Genomic DNA, 21,870 nt, shown 5'->3' with positions numbered 1-21,870 from the left:
AATTACTGAGCACTTAAGCGGTCTGCATTGCTACTGGCTTATTTATGCTGTGTGCAAGGAAGCAAGGCTCCGAGCTCTCCAGCTTGGGAAGTGGCGCGTGTGCCGAGACACTGCCCAATAGCGAGGGTGAAGCCACCAGACAGGAGACCGAGCGGTCTGTGGTCAGGGTATAAACCGCGAACTCCCAGCCGACCGCCATCAACCACCACGGGCACCGAGGGGCCACCGATCTCTTTGACGAGCCAGCGGGCCGGGACACGAACTGGGCATTGCAGCAATATTCACACCTTCCCCTCCGCAGACAGGGCCAGGTCCCCAGCTGGCATAAATAAGTGCAGCTCCCTGGACTTCAACAGCGCCTCAGTGATGCAGGGCACCCGAGGTCTCCCCGAGAGCCTCCAGGCCACGGCAGTGTGCAGACAAGCAGCCGAGCCCCAACAAAGGAGCATTTCGGGGCTGGTTTGCTTGCTCGTTAAAGGCCATTCCCTGGTTGCCCTTTTCACACCCTGACTTTGTTCCAAAGCAAATGACCAGGACTTTTCTCTAATTGGGAGCTATGGTGGAGTCCATTGCAAGAGGCTGGAAAGCACCCCCCTAAATATTCAGCGCTCCTCAGCCGGCAGCCAGCTGGCCTTCATCCCACCCCGCTCTTCCCGCGCTCCACCACCCTCTGCCCTCTCCAGACACAGCCCTGCCCTGCTCTGAAGGGCACGGACAAGTCACGGCACCGTCTTGCGGGTCCAGCACCAAAATGTTGGGGGCCGCCGGCACAGCAGTGGGCTAACCCTGCAGCCTCGGGGCGCACAGCTCAGCACAGTATTTGGGAAAGGGCCCGTTTCGCAGGACAATGATATTTAGCTCCTCTTGGAACCAAGGTCCCTTGATCTGCAAAACCACCCCGGGAAGGAAGACGCCCTCCGTTCCAGCTAAACACATCTTTGCTCAACAAAGTGAAAATGCAGGGAATTTGCAGCCTCTTGCTTTTTAAGTTTCTCCCTTTTTTTTTCATTTTTTATTTTCTCTTTGTGCTAAATGCAGCGGCAGAGCTGAGCACGCGGACAGGCCAAGGCCAGACATGTGCGAGGCATCGTGTAATTTCAGAGAGGGGAAAAGGACCCCAGGGGGCAAGCGGCAGGCCCCCCACTTCTTGGGTCTTTGGAGCAGAGTTGCGGTCGCTCCTCAGTGCATCCGCGTGGAGCTGGCGTTTGGTTTCCCCGGGCTGGCAAGGGCAGCTGGCAGTCCTTGCAGGGGCTCTTGCCCTCCTTGGACCTTGTGGGGACTCCAGCCTGGGAGAGCGACGGCACGCCGCCCCGCTGCCAGGTGCCGGCGGTGGTGCAAGGCACGCTGCCCGGTGAAACGAAGCGCAGGCCTCTGAACAGGGAGCTTCAGCTTTATACCAGAAGTCTCAGGACAAGCCACTCATAAGCACTTCATTTAAGCCTCAATAATGAGAAAGCAATGCCTTACGGTAAAACCCACATCTCAATCACTCCGCCACGATTTATAATGTGCAAAGAGAAACATGAGACAGCGAGTGTGCAAGTGTGTCAGGAGAAGCATCAAAGCTACTTTTATGAACTCTCTTCCCTACAAAACCTAAAGGCGAACACTTGCTCATAAGCCAGTGACATTAACAGGCCACCAAGCTCCATTTATGGCAGATCTATTCAGCGCTGCCAAGCCGGGAGCCGTGACATGGGGACGGCCCTCGAAGAAGGCTGAACGCGAGGCCGCTGCATCCTCGAGCCCGAAGCACCAGCTGCAAATCAGCCCAAAAAGCAGAGCCCAGTTTGCTCGGCAGTGCGTTTGAGAGGGGGACGAGATGGAGAAACATGCTCACCTACCGATAAATGATGCCTTTGCTTTGCAGGAAGAAGAGGCCAATGGCAATTTCAGCTGCATAGAATCTGAAATGAAAGATTTAACAGGAAGACGCAGATAATTAATGCAGATAAATTAAAATGAAAAGCCTTCCAAGCTAATTACACGGGCTGGGGCATGCTGGGTGCGCAGCACGGCAGGATCAAGACAGTCGCGCTGTGGAAACACTGGACGAGGATCACATGGCGGTGACATAACTTGGCGCGTGCCCCACAGGGATCACAATAATACGACTGGGTTGCTGCGGGCTGGTGTGTGGCTTTCACTTCTGATTACATAGATTCGCATTAAAAACGCAGAGACACAGTCTCTGGCGGTTTGTTACCAGGACCGGGTGGGATACCGCATGCAAAGTTACATGTCGGTTTGGAGAGGCCAGGACGCAAACCAGCTCTGTGCTTCGGGGGGTCGTGACACAGGGATGTGGCTCCCCTTGCACGGGTGGGTGGTCCCAAGCCAGCTAATATGTGCTGAGGCTTTTCATTTATTGAGCTTCTGGTGAAATATATGGTGATGCACAGCTCAGAAGAGAGAGCAGAGCCAACACTGCTGAACGCACCTCGGTCGACACCCCGAGGCATGTCCCTCCCCTCCTGCTTCCCAGGCGCCGGCGGCGCTACGCCGAAGCATCCAGCGCCTCCCCTGAAAGCACAAACGTTCGCGCGGGACTTACACAGCATGCGGCTCTTTAAACCTCCCGACTTGCTGAATCTGGTACATCAAGTCGCCGCCGTTCACGTACTCCATCACAAAATACAAGCGATCCTAGAGAACAAGATGAAAATCAACAGCAGCTGCAGCAGAGCATGCAATTCAGCAAAGCCGCAGGCTGGGCGCTTGATTGTCAGCGGCACAGAAGGGCCATTTGTGCCTCTGCAAAATGCCCCAGGTCTGTCATTATATATTGTAAGTGCTTAATTGTAAGCGCTGGCCCCTGCCACACAGTGCCAGCGATGTCTGGAGCCGCACGGTGCAGGGTGGCCAGACAGACACACCAGCTCCTTTCAAAGCACGGGGCGCTCTTTGCTGGAGTCTCATGGAAAGCTGCTAATTTGCCCAGGGGGATCTGGGACAGGGCAGGTCTGCAATGAAGCTGGCCAGGAAACACCACACTCAGGATCATCAGCGAAGCCACTTCTCTGCTCATGATCCAGCTCCGCACCAGGCAAGGGGACAGTTGTTTCCACGGTCGCACTAATTCCCTCACGGTAATAACTCAGAAGCAAAACAGCATTCAGCTTGTTTGCATCTGTTTCCTAAACACATCAATCAATGTCAAGGGAGAAGACTATTAAGGAGATGGCTACTGTCATATAACCAGGGCTCCAGCTTCCCTCCGTCTAGAGCAAAACAGTGAGTTTGTGCTTAAAAAGAAGTTGTTTTATGAATAAAAGCCGCCAGATGGTTCGTCTGGCTGCAGGCGGGGAGATGCATACCCGGCGATGAAACGCCACCCTGGTTCCTATCTTTGGAAAAAGAAAAAAGCACCAGGATTGCATAAGCACCGGGAAAACGAACTTGCTGGAAAACGGCACGTTCCCGGGGTGCCTGGTTGGGCTCAGTCACCCCAAGGGAAGCAGCCCCCGCCCCTGGGTCCTACAACCCCGGCGGAGAGGTGGAAGCGTTTGGGCTCACGAGCGCTTCGTTCTGCACATCAGCTGCTGAGTTCGAATCATCCCGCCTTGCTCCGCATCGCAGCTGGAAGGAAAGGCAGGACACCCACCAGGGCCCATCTCCTAGCCGCGCTCTAGAAAGGATGTGGACGAGCTGGAGAGAGCCCAGCGGAGGGCAGTGAAAATGGTTGTGGGCTGGGGCACAGGACTGTGAGGAGAGGCGGAGGGAACTGGGCTGATTGAGTCTGCAGAAGAGAAGACCGCGGGGGACTGAACAGCAGGGGGGCTGCACAGAGGATGGAGCTGAACGGCTCTCAGTGGGAGCAGATGACGGAGCAAGGAGCAATGGGCTCAAGCTGCAGCAAGGGAAGATGAGGTTGGATATTAGGAAAAACTCTCTCACGAGGAGGGTGGTGAAGCATCGGAACAAGCTACCCAGAGAGGTGGTGGAGGAGTCTCCATCCTTGGAGGTGTCGAAGACCCGGGTACACAAAGCCCTGGCTGGGATGACGTAGCTGGGGCTGGTCCTGCTTGGAGCAGGGGGCTGGACTAGGTGCGACCCCCTGAGCTCCCTTCAATCCCCCCTGTCTGTGACCCTACCTCCTGCTCTGTAATGACGCTGTGACTCGGACCCATTTCTTCCGGTCCGCAAGCTCCCGGCAGGCAAGGGTGCGAGGCTCGGGGACTTCTCCTACAGGCTTGAACAGCCGTTCTTCTTCATTCCCGTCTCCTCGTTCTTTAAGACGTGGATTTGGCCGACTGCACTAACAGCCCGGGCTGGGAACTGCGCTCTAGACAGTGCTCTCAGAAATCAAAGTGCTTTGTGCTTGCATTCGATAATACACTCAGCTACACATTTTGATTACATTACAAATATGATTACTATTAAGCTACTGTAGGTCTCCTAGAAATAATCCTGCACTGACTCACTTCAGATGTCACAAAGATGGTGAGTGAAATAGCTTCCCCTGCCATATTTTGATTACGGTACTGCAAAGCTGGTCCACACGCTTTCAATACTCTGAATGGTTGGTAAATCAAATTGCTGGGATACTATTAAAATGTAATCCTCCTAGGCTGTATTGTTGCCTGTCTAAAGGACTCTGCCGATTGCTGCTCCCTGCTCCGGCTGACAAGTACCTGGGCATTTTTGTTGACGTGTTGCTCAGCATCTGGCCAGAGATTGCTTTAAAGAAGCTTCTCCCCCCAGTTCTGATTTGCACAAGTTTAATAGCATGCCCGTTTCAGGCCGCGTTTCCTGGACTTATTAGGATTCACCACCAGCTCGGCCTTGTCATTCCCCGCAGCGCATCTCATGGGGGGGAAACAACTCCATCCTGCTCTCTGGTTTATAACTCAGCTCCTAGCAAAGGGTCTTTCCTAAGCAGCTGGATCCAGTTCAGCCAAAGTTTGGCCAACGATAAGACTTCAAGGGGTCTGGCTTCTTTCCACCCCAGCCTCCATTTTTAAGCATGCACAAAGCCAATGTTTTCCTTCCTGCCTCCATTTTTGCATGCATATTGGGCAGAGTCTGAGCAGGCATTTCCAGAGCCCCCTGCAATGTGTCAGCCCCTCCCTAAGGCAGAGGGGAAGCCAATGGTCTCCAGTTGCAGCAAGGGAAGTTTAGGTTAGATATTAGGAAGAGCTTTCTCACTAGGAGGGCGAAGCACTAGGGCAGGTCACCCAGAGCGGTGGTGCAGTCTCCGTCCTTGGAGGTGTCGAAGACCCGGGCAGACAAAGCCCTGGCTGGGATGATGCCGCTGGGGCTGGTCCTGCTTGGAGCAGGGGGGTGGACTAGATGCGACCTCCTGAGCCCCCTTCCAGCCCTAACTTTCTATTATTCTAAGTGTGTGGTGTGTTATGATCATAGGGGCCAGGGAGGATGGGACAGTGGCAGGAAGGAAGTCTCATTTCCTATCTGGATTGGTCAGACAGAGCCCCTTCCCCAACACTTCCAACTCCCATTGCAGCCCTGACCAGGCGGGCACTCCCTGTCTGGTTCTTAGCCTGGCGTGCGAAGCAAGGTCATTAATCAAGCGATGCCACTTAGAGAAGCGATTTGCACAAGCCCGTGGCAACGGGAGTGCCGCCGCGCACTTACCATCGTTTGAAAGCAGGAGTGGAGCTGCGTTAGGAAGGGAGGCTTCCCGGACAGCGCTAGCACGCGCTTCTCCACCATGGTGCACTCCACGTCATCGTCCTGTATAATGACGTCCTTCTTCAGGATCTTAACGGCATAGAGCTCGTCTGTGCCCTTCCTCTCCGCGAGCATGACCTGCGCGGGGAGAAGGGGGGAGATGACAAGAGGCAGCCGCATCCCCTGAGCTTCTGCAGCTTCCGCTTCACCATCCCACATGCCAGGAGGTCCACGCTGGGTTTGTGCCCCCCAAGACCATGGCCGCAGTTGTGAATGCATCCTCCCAGCATCCCTGCGAGGGGTCTCGGTGCTTTCATTCCCCACATGAAAGTGGGGAACAGCAGCACAGACATACCACAGGGCAAATTTTTAAAGGGGTGGAGGTACCTGAAGGTTCACACCCCAAATGAGATTTCCACAAGTGCCACAAATGCCGTGACGTGTACAAGCGCCCCAAGGGCCTCACTGATCTCAGCACCTTTAAAACCCACTCAGGGTCAGGCAGGGGGTCAGCAGCACTGCCCAGACCTCTCGAACCACTTTTTGCAACGGTCACAAGACCACCTTCCACCTGAGAGCTGCCACCAGATGCCGTGGCTCTCAAGGCGTGGAGCGCCATGGACACTAGGACACTTCCAAGACTATCAACAGTGACAAAAACTGAACCAAAGAAGATAATTCCCTCCCACTTTGCCCAGCAGGGGCAAGAGGCACCGGGGTTTCCAGTGCTACACATGGTCACCAAGACACAGTTATTCATGCATCCCGAGCTCAGCAACTGCTTTCTCTCTTGCAGAAGAATTTGCTCACCTGGTATTTTAAACCAATTGAGTCGCTTTGCAGATTTATTTATGATTATAAACCGGGCTGCACTCCCTCCTGGTAATACCACTTTCTCTCATTAATCAAAATCACCCTGAATGAGGAACCTGGAAAAAAAATCCCATCGACACCCTGCCCATTATTAAGACACATTGCTCCAGTTTGCTGTGGGACTGCTTCCGAAACAAACCCTGGTCACCGGAGACCGTGGTTTGCCTCTTGTTTTCCCTCCCTGTCGTTGTGTTGAATTCAAATATTCAGCAGAACTGAATTACTCTGCATTTAAAAGAAACTGTTGAAATCCTCAGGTCACAACAGGAACGTACGTTAAGACGCTTTGAAAATAAGTTATGGGAAATCAGCACCAACTGAGTGGAACAGAGATCATTTCAGAGGATAGCAGATATGCAAAGAAAATGCTAGGAAAGGCCTTGGCAGACTAGTTGTGAAAGGCAAGAGACTGGATTTCCAGCAAAAACGCCAGGCTTTGCATGACCCGAGGAAGACGAAACACAGCGAGAACATCAAGGTTCACATCAGCATTGAGCAGGGTTTCCTTACACAGGGCAGACGGAGCCCAATTCACCGCTGCAAACCCAGAATAACTCCAAAGATCTGGAGCTTTAAGTTGAAACGAGGGTCACAGCGCTGAATTCAGCCTCGTGTTGCGTGACGATCAGAAGCAAGCAAAGCTCCTGAACGCAGTCCAAGTATTCGGACCACCGATTCTCAAGCAGAGCCCCCAGGGGTGCCCCGAGATCCTCGGAAAGGTGCTACGCAACATGAGCACTGTTAGGCGTGCAAACACCGATGCACGATTCACGAGAGAAGCCCAAAGATTTCAAACAAGAATCCAGAGTGCCTAAACCACTCAGGCCGGCTGTCGGCTCTCTGAGCATTTTACAACAAAAGAACTGCTCTATTATTTTTCCAGAGTCAAGACATGAGCGAGAGCTAAAAGTTGGCATCTTCTAAGGGAGCCCTTGAGTCCAGCAAGGGGAACGAGTCTACAAAAGGTTGCTTAGGCAAAAAACTGTCGACATTTATATCCCCACAAAAGGGTCAGCCTTTAGGATACTCAGCAGTGGCAACCTCAGACAATTCACACCGTCAGGGGGGCCGTTTTCAGCTGCCTGCAGATTCAAGCCACTTTTGAAAACCTTGGTGCACCCAGGAGCTCAGGAGCCTTGGTGCTTTTTCAAAAGACAGGGATTGCAACCTGCCGAGAGATGCTGCAGACAGAGCAGGGGATTAGGAGCCAGAATCTCCTTGCAGGGGTCGATTGCTGCAAACGATGCATGGCATCGAACCAGATCTCCACCCTACCTGTCCCTCTGCCACACAGCTGGCTTTGCAGAATTCACCCCTCTTGCAAGACTGTTTGTAGCAATTATCTGGTTAATGCCTGAAAAGTTTTATGGATACTGCAACACATAAGCCTGGGGTTAAAACTGTATTAGTCTGCCCGCTTGCACGGTGCAATCTCTTCCGATTGGTTAGGATCGAAGGGACATTACTCATCGATCCTCTCCACGCTCTTAGAGGCTCTCCAGATTTACAAGTCGCCCTGATTGGATTTTAATCAACAGAGTCAGTTCTCATTTATCCAAAGCAGGGGGCTCCGGCCACACTGGGGACAGGGAGACTGCTGGGCAGTGGCCTGGGGAGAGTGACGGATCTGGAAGCGGGGGGGAGGAATAAACCGTAATGCGGGTGCCTGGAAGATGCCAGGCTCAGCCTTGCCGTTCCCAACCCATCCTGAACGGACCGGGCATCTCCGGAGCTGGCGCCTCCAGCCTCGTGCAACAAAGGCTGCCTCCTTGAAAGGACGGCCAGGCTGCGCGCTGCTCCCAGACACGGTGCTGCGGCACAGACTTGGGACAACAGTCCCATGCTTTGAAAAGATAATGCGCCTGGAAGCCTCCGGGAAGCAGGCTGCATCTTTCCGGTAACAAAACACACTCCGAAATAAACACAGCAGGAAGTTTTCCCCGAGGTACAAAGAGAAAATTGATTACATTTCAAGATAAAAGCAGCCACCGGAGAACAGAGTTCGGGGACTGCAAACGATCATGCGGTGGGTTTGAACTCATCTGGCGTCTACCCCTCCCGGGCGAACATCCCGTCGATGGCCGGACGGCGCTAGCGCAACGTCTGCGCACCGCTCCCGTCAAATCAGAGGGCGGCTCCGTGGCCCCGCCAGCCAGCTTCGCCTCTGCCGGGGAGCGAGGCAGCGATTTACCCCGGTGCAAAATTAAAAGCGAAAAGCTGCTGCCAGGTTTGAGCTGGAAGCGTTGGGTATGGTGGCCAAGCCCAGCAACAGCGCATTGCTGGGATGCAGAAGAGCGCGTCTACCCTTACAGCTGCTGCGGTGTCTGTCGGCAGAAAAGCGGGGCTCGTCTGCCCAGGAGAAACATACGCTGCAAAAACCCGGATGGCTCTGCTTTGCATCTGAACGGTCAGGCCTGTGGGCCCCCACCTAGGTTTCGGCTCTGCAGGTGCACATCTGGAGTAACCCCCAGGCATGAGCCACCTCCGAGCTTGTACCTGCACGACCGACTGCTGCGTCTCGCCCTGGGCCCGTTAGGAAGGACCGCGCATGCAGCGGCAGGTCCCGGAGTCAAAGAATCAGCAAATGCAGGGTTGGAGGGTTGCATCTAATCCAACCCCCTGCTCAAAGCAGGACCAGCCCCAACTAGTTCATGTTTTGCCTAGCCGGGACTTCAAAACCTCCAAGGATGGAGTCGCTGCATAAGAACACAGCTCCTAGCTTATGCAGATTTAAGCAAAAAACCAATGGGGAGGTTTATGCTCCTGTCTTCAGGGCCATCTTGCTCCTGCCTGCTACTACTCCCATCCACCCTTCTTCATCTCAGCAGCTGAGGACCGACTAGGAGCATCGATATAAAGTGGGAAGGGCACGTCTGCAATGCAGCACAGACGTGACTTAGCCCACTCTCTGCGACTGAAGCTAAACTCCCCCAGTACCCGAACCGGTTCAGGTATCTCTACATCCTCTCTCCTGTCTCCGGGTGGACATCAGGGATCCGTGTCTGCCAGGGATCCAAAGTTTCAGGATAAAAAAGGAACGGTCGTTGGAGGGCAGACTTCAGCAACCCTCGATGTGTTTTGCAGTGAATTAAAAACAGATAAGGGGAATATAAAAGGAAGCAGGGGAGGGAGGAGGAATCAAGCCAACTGAATTTGGTCAAGGAAGCCTGCTGGCATCCTTAACTGGATGCACACAGCGAGCATTCGTCAGAAAGCCTCGACCCTCCAAGGCTGAGGTTTGCCATGAGAAAGGTTGATGCTAATGAGCCCTTCGGCAGGCGAAATTTCCAGGTGAGCAAGAGCAGGAGTCACCACGGGTGCTCACTGCCACAGTCCGTGTCTCTGCGTGCCCTGCCCCAACCACCAGCCCATTGCGGGGCTCGGTCTGCAAACACAGTCTTGCAAGGTCCAGGCTCTGCCCCACTGGAGAGCAGGAGCTTTGTAAAAATCAACCTTGAAAGTGTTCATGGGACCTACAAGCCCCCTCTCCCCCTGCTCATCCTGCACAGCAGAAGCAACGGAATTGGCCAGAAAACCCCCAGGAACGACCGACCGCTTGAGAGCACGACAGCGATTTGCTGAAAATATACAAGCAAGTTGCAGCATTTAACTTTTCGAGATTTACTGTCGAGCCAAGCAACATGACCCGAGGCCTTGCCAAGTGCAACAGGCCTGGGCAACGGCAAGGGCTCCGCTTGCCAAGGTTCAAGGAGAAATCCCCTCATTTCTAGCTGGTCGGCTCCTCCCAGGAGGGTCGGCGCGCTGGCTGGTGCCCAGCCCAAGAGCGTGCCGAGGGGCCCAGGCTGGGCGGGGGGATGTGCGCGCTTGGGGCACGTGCCCCCCCAGCACCGCCGACAAGTCTACAGCTGTCCCCCGGCAGCAACAGGACGGGAGGACGGCTCCATCCCCCGCGCTGCAACGCCAGCCCTTGCCGTGGGTTTCCGCCTACTGCACACACTCTGGAAGACCGACCGCGATATTTTTTCCCGAGTGCACAATAAGTTGATATTTAACTTGATTTATTTCTGTAATATAGCGTATGTGCTTGGGAAGGCTCCAGCATCATAACTGGAGAGCTTCCAACTCTGGATGAAAAGCGAACAGGTTTGTTCAACTCCACCGAGGGCAATATCCGCATTTCCCTGATGCCGGCTAGCCACCGCCGGCGAGCGAAGAGAATACTAAGCAGCAAATCTGAGCTCCTGCTGCCGAAGGGTTAACGTGCTTATTCCAGAGACTTGCGGAAATAGGTTTGATCACACTCGCACGGCTCTTTGAATCTAAAAATCAATGACTCGGGAGAAGGAGGTTGACAATGTACAGCAAAACATGCAAGTGGAGGGGTGAGGCTGCAGAGATGGAGAGAGCTGCGAGAAGCGGCTGTGATGGGCCCAAATTACGGCTCAACCAGCCACGCGCGCGCGCGCGCTTAGGGCCGGGTTCGCTTCTCACGCCTGCCCGGCAGAGCCCGGACGCCCGGGCATCTGCAGGGAACGAGACGCGCCCGAGACCGCGACGTGCCGCGTGATGGGGCGATGCCCGTTTGCACGAGCTCTGCCCCACGACCTCGCTCGCGGCGGGGCAGGGAGTCGAGGCCCTCCGTGCAGGCTTGAAGCCACGGGGGACACAAATAACAATGATGATTAAGGACGTGATCTCTGCCAAACTCAGCAAAGCTTCAGCCCTCGGACGTGCCCTCCTGGATGCCCCTTTGTCAGGGGTGCAGGCAGCTGGAACCGCCGAGTCCAGCGCGTGCACGGGATGTCTCTGAAGCAGAGGATGAGAAGCAAAGCCAGGGGATGCTACCCCCGTAAGCCGTGGGCGCATGCGCGAACCAAGCTGGCTCTAATCACATAAGCCAATGTTCTGTTTTAACAAGCACTAATTAGCATATTTATAACAGTCTGTTCCATAAAACAGCTTCAGTCACACTTTCCCATTATATAAGCCATGGAGCCAACGGAGGGGGTTGTTCAAGTTTCTCAAATTAAAAACAGGAGGAAAAGCTCCACAATTCCCAGATGCCGCGTGGGAGGCTTCAGAAGGGATTAATTGGGTGGAAAGGGGGCAAAAGCCACAACTGGCTTTCAGTTAAGATTTCACCAGCGTCCCCGTTTGCAAACGTCCTTGCTCAGGGCTGCGATAAAGCGCCTTCTGCTGAACGGCTGGAAGAACGCGCTCGCTTTCTGCATTTATTTGCTAGGTCTGGGGGAGACGCGCACGGCATGCTCCTGTGGCTTCGAAGCGGGTTCGGCTGAATTAATTTGCATGTGTTTGCTGAATACTGCTGGGAGGATGCTAACTGTTAGGGGGTCTAGAGCTCTGGATGTGGGGGTTGCTTGTTATTTAAAGGCAAAAGCAATAGAGCAAATGGGACTACCTTTATCTTCGCCGAGGCTTTGGTTTTATTAAATCATCCATTAGCCACAGCCCCCTCCGGAGACCCTGTGCCAAGACTTTCCACAGATGACTTCCTCTTGGGAGCATCGCACACGAGTTCAGCGGGTTGGGGGAGGAAATGCATGCATTCATCTCGGCTCGTTCTGTACCGCTGTTCAGAGATATTCCCATTTTGCAGATGGGAAAACAGAGGCTCCTGGAGGCGGCGACTCGAGTTAAGGGATGAGCCGCAGAGCCCGGAAGAGATGCGCCACCGCACGTCCGTTCTCGGCAGCCCACCTCAGATACTTGCACAGAGGTGGAGGAATATTTGACCCCTATTAAAACACCTCAGTAAACACTTGAATGTCAGGGCGTCTGTCACGGCAGAGAACACGGCACTGATCTACCAGCAAAGGGGGAAAAACACCCTCCTGCCTAGTCTAGGCTATGAAGCTAAAGCAGCAAGTTGAGCTGGAACATGGAATGCAAATCACAATAAAGTTGGCAAAACCCCAAACCAAATGAAGACGCTGAGTCCCACGATTACTCCACGAAAGCAATCCTGTGAAGTCAATTAAAGGGCTCAGGCAGGTTTGCCATGACTAAATCAGGTGTGTGTTTTGGGGGGGGGGGAGGAAGATAAACAGGAAAGAAAAGCTTTTTCAGGGAACAACCGAGCCCTGCTTCCACAAAGAGCATTTCTAATTTTTGCAGTGAAGTAACCAGACGTCTGAGCTCGCCATCGCTGAGAAACATCAGACGTTTCCCAGCCCCCCGAAGAGCAGCGCCACAGCCCGCGCTCCCCGTGCCCTGCTCCCGCTGACGCCGCCCAAGGACACGGCGCGAGTGGGGAACAACGCCCGCTTCCCGGATGTAAAACGCAACCAGCTCCCTCCCAAAGAGCCCGCGAGCGGCAGCAAGACGTTTTGCTTTGGGCAGGGGCCGTGTCTAGTGCCACAGCCCAGCGCGATCCCCACCGCCGGCACTGCGGAGGAGACGCCAGCGAGCCCTGCCTCTCCGGACAACGGCAAACATGCGGACGTGGAGCCGGGTGCTCTCACCCCTTGCTCCGTCGCACCGCGACCGCTCTGATTACACGTCTCGAGTTCAAATGCAAACTCCGTTCCATCTTAACCACCATCGAATGAGACGGGGAACTCATGCAGATGACAGGCACGGCTCCCCATGCTCCTATGCCCAGGTATAGGAGAGGTGCTGCCTGGACCACTGGGGCCGCAGGAAGCACAGCAGACCAGCGACGCGAAACGCGATGCTGTCCATGGGTGCACGGACAGCCCTTCAAATACTGCACCTTGCCAAAGCTTCCTTTGCCCAGCACCATCAGGAAATTAAAATCCGACAGCTTCATCCGATCTCTGCTTCCATTGTTGTCAAATTTGGAAATAGCGTTCTGCGTCTTCTCGTCCGCCGCTTTAGACCCCGGGCCGATCTTGGCTCTCTGCAAGAGGGAAGGAGGTGGTGGGGAGTGGGGGAAAAAAAAAGAGGAGAAGAAAATGATAAGACAAAATGTTTTGTTTGAAGACTGAGGATCCTCCTGACCCCACGTTAAACAAGCCGCGCGAGGCTGAGCCATGGAAGGTCTCTCCCGCACGCATGGCAGAAACAGCACCGAGGCTGACCCTGTAACAGGTGAACGCAACACCATGCGTGACATTGTTCAACTCCTTTTAAACTGATCTCTTTGAGAGGGACCACGAATCATTATCTGCTCATCACCCTTCATTGGAGGGCTTTGTGTTGCCGAAAGGCTGACTCAAGCCCCCAGCTTTCGGGTCCCCGGGGAAGCTCTCGGGACGGGCACGTGGAGGAGATACCGAAGGCGAGACGAGAGGGGAAAAGACACCAATCACACTGCACACAGACTAGCCCTTAGAAACGCCCGGCTAGGACTTTCCCCGCTCCGTTTGAGCGACTGCCCGGGGCGCTTGCACCGCCCCTGCGGGGAGACGGGGATCCGGCGCGCGTCACCCCCGCGAGCAGCGTGGCTCCAGCTCGTCCTCACAAGCTGCTGTCAGATGGCAGCACTCGACCGTCTGCCAAGGAGCGCTCGAGAGCGAGTCGCAAGTTAACCTCGGATTTTAAACCCTGCGCCTCAGCGTGGGTCTGGGAGGCAGCGGAGGTCAAGCGTGACACGTTCGAGACGATGTAGGGCTCCCTTCGCAATGCCAGGCTGGGCTTGCCGCGCGTCTCACACCGCGACCAGGGCCATGCTGAATACAAACACACTACAGCAAAATAAGCGGAGGGGTTATTTTTTGGGTGGCGGGATTTATTAAGCTGTATTTTTATCACGCTTGATACCGAAGAGAAGGGCACTCCGGTGTCAGTTTGGGCTAAATGCATGAACCCCAAAATACATTTGAAAACAGAACAGACTGCTGCCCTGTCCCGCTCCTCAAAGCAATCGCACGACCCAGCTGAATCGCGGCTGCTTATTAAGAAGCGATGCAAAAAAGAAAAGGGAAGAAAACCCGCTCGCACTTTTAAACGCTAAATCTCATCGCTTGCTCGGTGCCTTGCCTCTGGTCCGGTGACTATCTAACGTGCTGAACCAGAATTTATAAAGGCTCCCTCACAATTTATTCAGTTTTAATTTTCAGAAATACGCCGCAGCGTAGAGGCTGCACGCAGCTCAGTCTAGCATGAAATTCCATTAACCCGATGCCAGTCGTTCAATTCGACGGCCGCTCACCGCTCCTCCAGATAGGAGGCTCGCAGGTAATCTCCAAGCCTTGCTACCGCTAATTGGTTATTGCAAGGCTCTCCTGGCCGTAAAATTCCCCATTCAAGGTCACCTGCAGCTCTCCCACCCCGTGTCAGAAAGCCCCGCGTGGGAAGCTGAAGAAACGATGCAAATCCCGAAGGCTTACTGCAGCAGCAGTTGCAGAGGAGGGCTCCCAGGAGCAGCTGTGCCATTCAGCCGCTCCGTCCCAGGCTTGCTGCAGGCGCGGTGACAACCAAGGACACGCATTAACAACAAACTCAGCCTCCCAGCAAGGTGCACTTCCCCATTACATTATCATGATTATGTGTAGGCTTTAAAAACGTTTCCAGAGCCGAGGTCAACACCTAGCTGGACCCATCGTGTGTTCTTACAGCTTGGACGCAGCCGTGGCACGGTGAATAAAACCTGCGCGCTCCCTGTGGGTCCCTCTGTCTGGGGTGGGAACAGGGAAGCACAGCAAGTAACTTTCCCCAGGGCGTTGACTCTACCCTGTCTTTCTGAAGTGTCCAATATGAGCCCCTGGCAGACAGAGCATTTATCTTGAACCAGCAGCTCTGGCCTGGAAAGGGAATCCCAGCGCCGGTGGAGAAGGACATGCAAGTGGCACGGCCCGGGTCACTTCGCCCGGCCTCCTTGACACGGGAGCCTCGGACCACGCGGCCAGGCCGTGGGAGAACGTCGCTGCTGGCATTTAATCTGTTTTAAGAGGGATTTATACCTCTGCAATGAAACACGGCTGACCTTTGAAACATGGAAGCCAGACCTGAGTGGTGCCCTTTTGCTTGCAGGAGTTACCTGTCATATTCCCAGGCTGTTTTATATATGCAAAAGTAACAGCACAATGAAAGAGAGTATTCACATGAGAGCAAAGCTCTCCCACGTCCTATCACAGACAATTGGGGTTGAAGGGAGCTCAGGAGGCCACATCTAGTCCACCCCCCTGCTCCAAGCAGGACCAGCCCCAGCTACATCATCCCAGCCAGGGCTTTGTCCACCCGGGTCTTAAACACCTCCAAGGATGGAGACTCCTCCACCACCTCTCTGGGGAGCCTGGTCCAGTGCTTCACCACCCTCCTCGTGAGAGAGCTTTTCCTAATATCAACTTCCCTTGCTGCAGCTTGAGCCCATTGCTCCTTCTGTCATTTGCCCCCACTGAGACCAGCCCAGCTCCATCCTCTTTGCAGCCCCCCTGCAGGGAGGTGAAGGCTGCCATTCAATCCCCCTCGGTCTTCTCTTCTGCAATGGGCCCATTTCCCTCAGCCTCTCCTCACCAGTCCTGTCCCCCAGCCCCCAACCATTTTCACTGCCCTCCCCTGGACTCCCTCCAACGCGCCCACATCCGTTCTGCAGCGGGGGCCCAACACTGGACGCAGGACTCCTACCTGGGACTAAAAATGTCACTCTCATCAGGTCACATCCGACACTGAATTCACCCACGTGAAAACAAACACTTACAGTATTTAAGCGTAGTTATAACGTTGCCATGAACGTGAGGCCTTCTACATTTTCAGTTTCAGGAAAGCGCGCTGCCTTTGCCATGCTCATCACTCAGGCCCGGCGGCGCTGCGCTAGCACGGAGAACCTGAACGTAGGAGCTCTGGTGCATTCAAGTGAGACTCTGTTGCTCAGGGAAACACGGGGAGTAACACGAACAACACGAAGACTGAAAAATAATGTCAAGGATTTACCTTGGCTTTGTTTTAGCTGTCTCAAGTATTACTAGTGACCTGGGAAGAGGCAGTTTCCTAAATACAAGTTATAATCCAACTTTGGACTGCAATGACAGGCCTGATCTTTCACGACGACCCGAGCCGTTGCTGGAAGTTCCTGGAGTTTTTGTTCTTTGAGAAGTGCCACCTCAAATCGCATTGTATCTTGCGTGTGACCTGAATGTGACATCGCACGAATTTCTAGGGCAGCAGTGGGGGGGAAGCACAGCACCGCTTGCCTGGAAGATCTGGCGTAGCGTTCAGCCAGGTCAGGAGAAAAAAGGCCTTTCCCGAAATGTCTCTGTAAGCAGAGTCGGGGGAGGCAAGGAGACCGCTCCCCAAGCAGGAGGGCAGCAGTCTGCTGTCTTTCATCAACAGCCCTGTGCCTCTACCTCGCAGCTGTTTTAATGCGCTCTCTCTCTGACTAATGAGGAAACCATGCCAAATACTGTCCACCAAAAAATAAAATCATAACAATAAAAAAGCACTTGACCTTCACTTTCCCATCCAACCTGATGCCATCCATTCGCTGCACCTGCCTTTCTGCAACAGGCTCCAAGGTTCACGCGTATCAAGGTGTCCCTGCAAACGCCTGATAAACGTTAAAGAAAACACGCTTCAAGCCTCGGTGCGTTTATTCCAGAAGTGTCGCTGGGCCGAGGGGGGCCGGCGGCATGTCAGCCGGGCACGAGCCATGAACAGGTGTGCCACGGATAACGTGGCACGTGAAATGGGATGGGAGGCCTGTGAGGACCTGGTAAGCTGCCCACGCATCGCCGTTCTCCTGCAGCGCCTGCTCGCAGCTCCTCCGCTGTCCACTGCCTCCGCCACGCACGGCTGTCACCAGGACCGAAACTTTGCCCTATTGATTTGTGCTGCCCAGGTAGAGGCAAGTTCAGGCAGGGCTAATGCAAATTGATTGCTGGATTCCTCTTAGCCCTTATCGTTTTGAATGAAATGGCAGCACGCCTGCCGGCTGCATGACAATGAGCGCTATACTGCACGCTCGCGACCTAGAAGGGCCTCCTCAAAAGTTTGACTAAGCAGACAGGTGACTGGGAGAGTTGGGTCTTCAATCAGAGATTCAGGGCCTGCCTATCCAGGCTGTAAGGACATGATGAAGAAAGTCAAGGGCTGCCAGCGATGGGGAGTGTGAAATGGGACTATTCGGATTTTATTTCTGAGCTCCACTGCTATAGCAATACATATACCTTCAGCAAGTCTGCAGGTGACACCAAGCTGGGGGGCGGGGGAGTAGGAGATACAGGATTCGGAGAGTAGTTGTAGGATTCACAGAGACCCCAACAAATTGGAGGACTGAACCAAAAGAAATCGCGTGAGGTTCAACAAGAAGTGCGAAGTCCTGCACTGAGCGGGGAACAACCCCACGCACCGGGGCAGGGCTGCGCAGCAGCTCTGCAGAAAAGGGCCTGGGGGGGGAAGGTGAGCAATGAATTGAACAGGAGCCAGCAGTGTGCCCTTGTTGCCAGGAGGGCTACCGGCACCCTGGCCTGCATGGGTAGGGGCACTGCCAGCAGATCCAGGGCAGTGATTTTTCCCCACTCAAACGCTGGGTGGAGCAGGGATCGAAGTGGGGTGCAAATGCACCAGTGCAACCTCCTGGGTCCACCTGTGGCAACAGGCCATAAATAAGAAACACATCCATGCCAGCAAGAGTTGGCACTGGTGAGGCCACATCTGGAGTCCTGCGTCCAGCTGTGGCCCCCCACTACAGAACGGATGTGGACACATTGGAGAGAGTCCAGTGCAGGGCAACGGAAATGGTTCGGGAGCTGGGGGACTGGTGAGGAGAGGGCACCTGGGCTGACCGAGTCTGCAGAGGAGAAGACCGAGGGAGGATATGATAGCAGACTTCAGCTCCCTGCAGGGAGCAAAGAGGACGGAGCTGGGCTGTTCTCAGTGGGGCAGATGGCAGGACAAGGAGCAATGGGCTCACGCTGCAGAAAGGGAAGTTGAGGTTGGACATTAGGAAGGATTTTCTCACGAGGAAGGTACACCTTCCCCATATGCCACAAGTTGATACACAGAAGAAAAGACCTTGCCAGGACTTCCAGCATTCCCGAAGAGCCCTGGGTTATGACAAGCAGCTGGCAGCAAACCCCGACGGTTACAAGAGACAGGGAGCAAGCTAGGTCGGCGCGGCGCGCGGCACCTCCAAGAGCCCCGAACCCCGAGCCCCAGCTGCCCAAAGGAGGCTCTGCTCGCTCTCAGCTCCTCCTTCACACACCTGGACCTGACGCCACCGCTGTCGCTGCACTCCTGCTGCAAGCTTCACAAAAAGGCCACATCCCCCACCTGCCCTACAGTCCCCTGGCCTTGCCAATCAGTGTCAAGTCCAATCGATGCAGCGTCCCCCCCATAATTTGGTGGACAGCTTTAATGTGCTGGGTAAAGCAACCGTACTGAAGACAGGATAAAGTCAGAAAGCACATTCAAAGGGGTCTCATTAGCCTTAATTTCTCCACGCTTAAGTCTCTGATAATCTCATCAGCACTTTCTGCCAGTTCCCAGTTTAGCACAAAGTGTCTCTAAAAGATCAATTCCTCGTTAGCGTTCAGTTATCTAAGTATCCCTTTCCAAAGCTTCGCCTCAAGTCCAATGATACCAATATCTTAATGCATCTTAATCATATTAATTTATAACCTTGTGTGCTGCAGATAAAGCAGATTATAGCAGATATCATTATATTGTGCATCAAAATGGGAGTAAAATTGCCATTTCAAACAATGTTTCCGTTGTCCTGACATTAGGAACACATTAGGCCGTCACAGGACGCAATCTTTGTCCTTCCTAAATTAACATGTAGCCTTAGAAATGCATTAGCTTAATGAATTTCCTCTTCCAGCTACATTACGTTCGTTTTGACAAATACGAACACTGCAGAGTCCCAAACAATAATGACGAGATCTAATCTGGAAAGATGAAAATGAACTGGCAAAGCCGAGCTTGTCATGCAGCTGCGTGTCAGAAGACAAGGAATAAAAGCTGCTTCTAATAAAAACTGCAGCCCGACTGTATCATCATTTCTTGCGTGCAGTAAGTGTCATATCTTCAGCCCTGGACTGAGCAAATACCTTGCAGTATTGCAAAGACCCTCAAGCAGCAACTATCCAGACCGGCACTTCAGTGCAGCATTTGTCTGCCGTGCCTGACAAAGAGCCCTCGGCACGTCTGTTACTTCCCAAAGCGTCACGCTGGCTTTTCCTCTTGGCAGCAAACCCACACTTCCAAAGAAAATTAAGTGCACACCAAATTAATGCACGATATTTGAGAGAAGGCAAGAGACTAGCACATGCAATAGGCATGGGGAGAGCTAGGATTTTTAAAGAGGGGTGCACGCGGTGAGGTGCATCACCACGCAGAACACAAGACATTTTTCTCCAGATAAAAATAAACTAGAAACTTTAACACTGAAGCAAAAAACAAATAGCACTTCATTGGAGGGAGTTCAAAACAACGTGCAGGGCTGTGAAACAGGAGCTTCGTGACCAGGAGCAGCATGGCGGAACAGGGGTGAGCTTGGCTGGTGGAAAATCAAGACCATTAAAAAGAAGAGAGGGTCGTTAACACCTCTGAAATGAAGGGTTTACAAGGGGTCAGGTAGGTGATAATAACCATGGAGTGACTCCCTCAGCCCGGCCTGACTAGAAATGCTGCTGCGCCTGCCAGACTGTTGGTGTTAAACGTGGGGTGCAGCAGGGATCAAAGAGGGGTGCAAGTGCACCAGTGCAACCCCCTGGGTCCACCCCTGCCATCAGGCCATAAATAAGAAGCACATCCGTGTCAGTAAGAGCGAGCATGCAACTGTTGTGCACCCCGCCCCCGGCCCCAAGCCTCAGTGATTCTGCATTTGGCTTCCTTTCCATCTAACTGTTGAGATAAGCCACTACAGTCCAGCCATATAGATGCGCTGCTATTTTAAACAGATATTGGACAGAGAAATGCACAAAAATCGTTAAGTGCACAGAGCCTAAATGTGCAAGTTGAGGTTAAATGTGGCTCACAGAACGGTTTTATCACGGCATTGATCACGGATGCCGAGAGAGACGGAGCCCGTGAGCAAGCAAGGGAGAATGAAACCACCCATTTGTGGCACACACCATAGCCAGGCTTGCACGGGAAATCAAGCCTCAAAGGTGTGTGCAAAACCTTCAGCCCTGCACTTGTGCAGCGAAGACCGAGTTAGGGTGGACAGCTTGGGCAACACCTGCCATGACCTTCAGCATACGGCTGCTCCGTGGAGAAAGCCTCAGCTGCATATTGCGTCTCCCGAATCTGAATGGGGCAAGTGGAGCGAACGCCTAGGACGGCACCGTTCCCCCACGCTCCTCCTCCCAACATTGGGTGGGGGGAAACTACCATTCAGCAAACACGGTTGAAGTGCCTGCCCCAAACGCACTCCTGCACTCAGCAAACTTCTGCACGGGTTGCACTCCGTATAGCCACGCAGCGCTGAACTCCCTGACGTGGTTTCTCATCAAAACGCAGCTAGACAAACTCACCGTGCAAAAGCCCGTCTCGGGATGACCTGCAGGCAGCCGGGCCAGCCCAGGGGAGGAGTGGGGGCCGGCCCCGGGGTCTCCCCGGCTGCGTCGTGTGCAGGCAGGAAGAGGGGAGAAGAGCGCTGCTCCACTCCAGGACTTCTCCCGAGAAAGCAAAGCCCTTTGCTGAGGACCATATCAGAGGATCCCGCTGCAGCCTGCACCCCCCCCCCCCACTGTAAAGGCATTCAGGAAAAGTCCGCTCACCTCAAATTTCTGCCTGAGCTCCTCATTTCCTTCTTCTCCCTCGGGAGGAACCGGGACGTTGAAGTACTCCCCTTCCTCCTGGCTCAGCAGCTTAAACCTGGAAGCATACGGCAAAAGCAGCGCGTCACCACGGCCCGTCTGGAGCTCGGGTACCAGCTGGGCTTCATCTTTGGCTGGGCTTTTGTGCATGGTTCTCCCTGGCCCGTGCCCATCTCCTAGCTTTATCAGAGCCTAAATGATCCCATTCAGGCACTGCACCCCTCCGCACCCCCTCCAGATTGCCAGGTGTGCAGTCTTGGGGGGCTACCTCCGGGCTGGGGCAGCCGGCGCACCCCCGGCTCAACCTGAATACAGTCAGACCCTGTTTGCACCAACAAGTGGGTGCCCTGGTGCTGCGCTGCTCTAAAGAGGCTGTTGCTGGTACAGGGAGTGACATCTCTGTCCCTGGCACAGAAAACTTTCCCTCCGGGGAGTTGCTGGTGACAGGCTGTTGCTACAAAGGCGCGTACGCACCAGGAGGCACCGGAGCCTTCTCTACATTAGGGGCTTGATCCAAAAGCCCAGGGAAATCACTGCTGTCAGTGGGCTCTGGAGCCAGCCTGGGCACCTCCCAAAATGTGCAAAGAGGCCAGCAGGATTGTGCTACTGAGGGCGCTCGTACACGTGACGGCAGCATTGCAACAGGTGCCATCCTGCAGCAAAGCCCAGAGTCTCGTGAAAAGAAAGAGCTGGGGGGGGAGGGAAGGGAAGAAACTTTAAC

At 54.0% G+C, this 21,870-nt stretch overlaps 1 protein-coding gene across 2 annotated transcripts in view; it reads right to left on the bottom strand.

The window, feature by feature from the left end:
- Positions 1-21,870, bottom strand: part of PRKCB (protein kinase C beta) — a 164,486-nt gene that overhangs the window by 32,503 nt on the left and 110,113 nt on the right. For both annotated transcript variants that reach the window (XM_090024753.1, XM_090024752.1), the window contains exons 8-12: positions 21,111-21,207; positions 13,199-13,345; positions 5,596-5,769; positions 2,555-2,646; positions 1,845-1,907 (exon numbers count right to left, since the gene is read on the bottom strand). In XM_090024753.1, the coding sequence (XP_089880879.1) occupies positions 1,845-1,907; positions 2,555-2,646; positions 5,596-5,769; positions 13,199-13,345; positions 21,111-21,207 (573 nt within the window). The remainder of the gene's footprint in view (positions 1-1,844; positions 1,908-2,554; positions 2,647-5,595; positions 5,770-13,198; positions 13,346-21,110; positions 21,208-21,870) is intronic.

The sequence above is a fragment of the Crocodylus siamensis genome, chromosome 12 (assembly GCF_052110815.1).
Source record: "Crocodylus siamensis isolate JL-2025a chromosome 12, ASM5211081v1, whole genome shotgun sequence".
NCBI classification, from domain to species: domain Eukaryota; kingdom Metazoa; phylum Chordata; order Crocodylia; family Crocodylidae; genus Crocodylus; species Crocodylus siamensis.
This window is presented reverse-complemented; position numbering and strand designations above follow the sequence as displayed.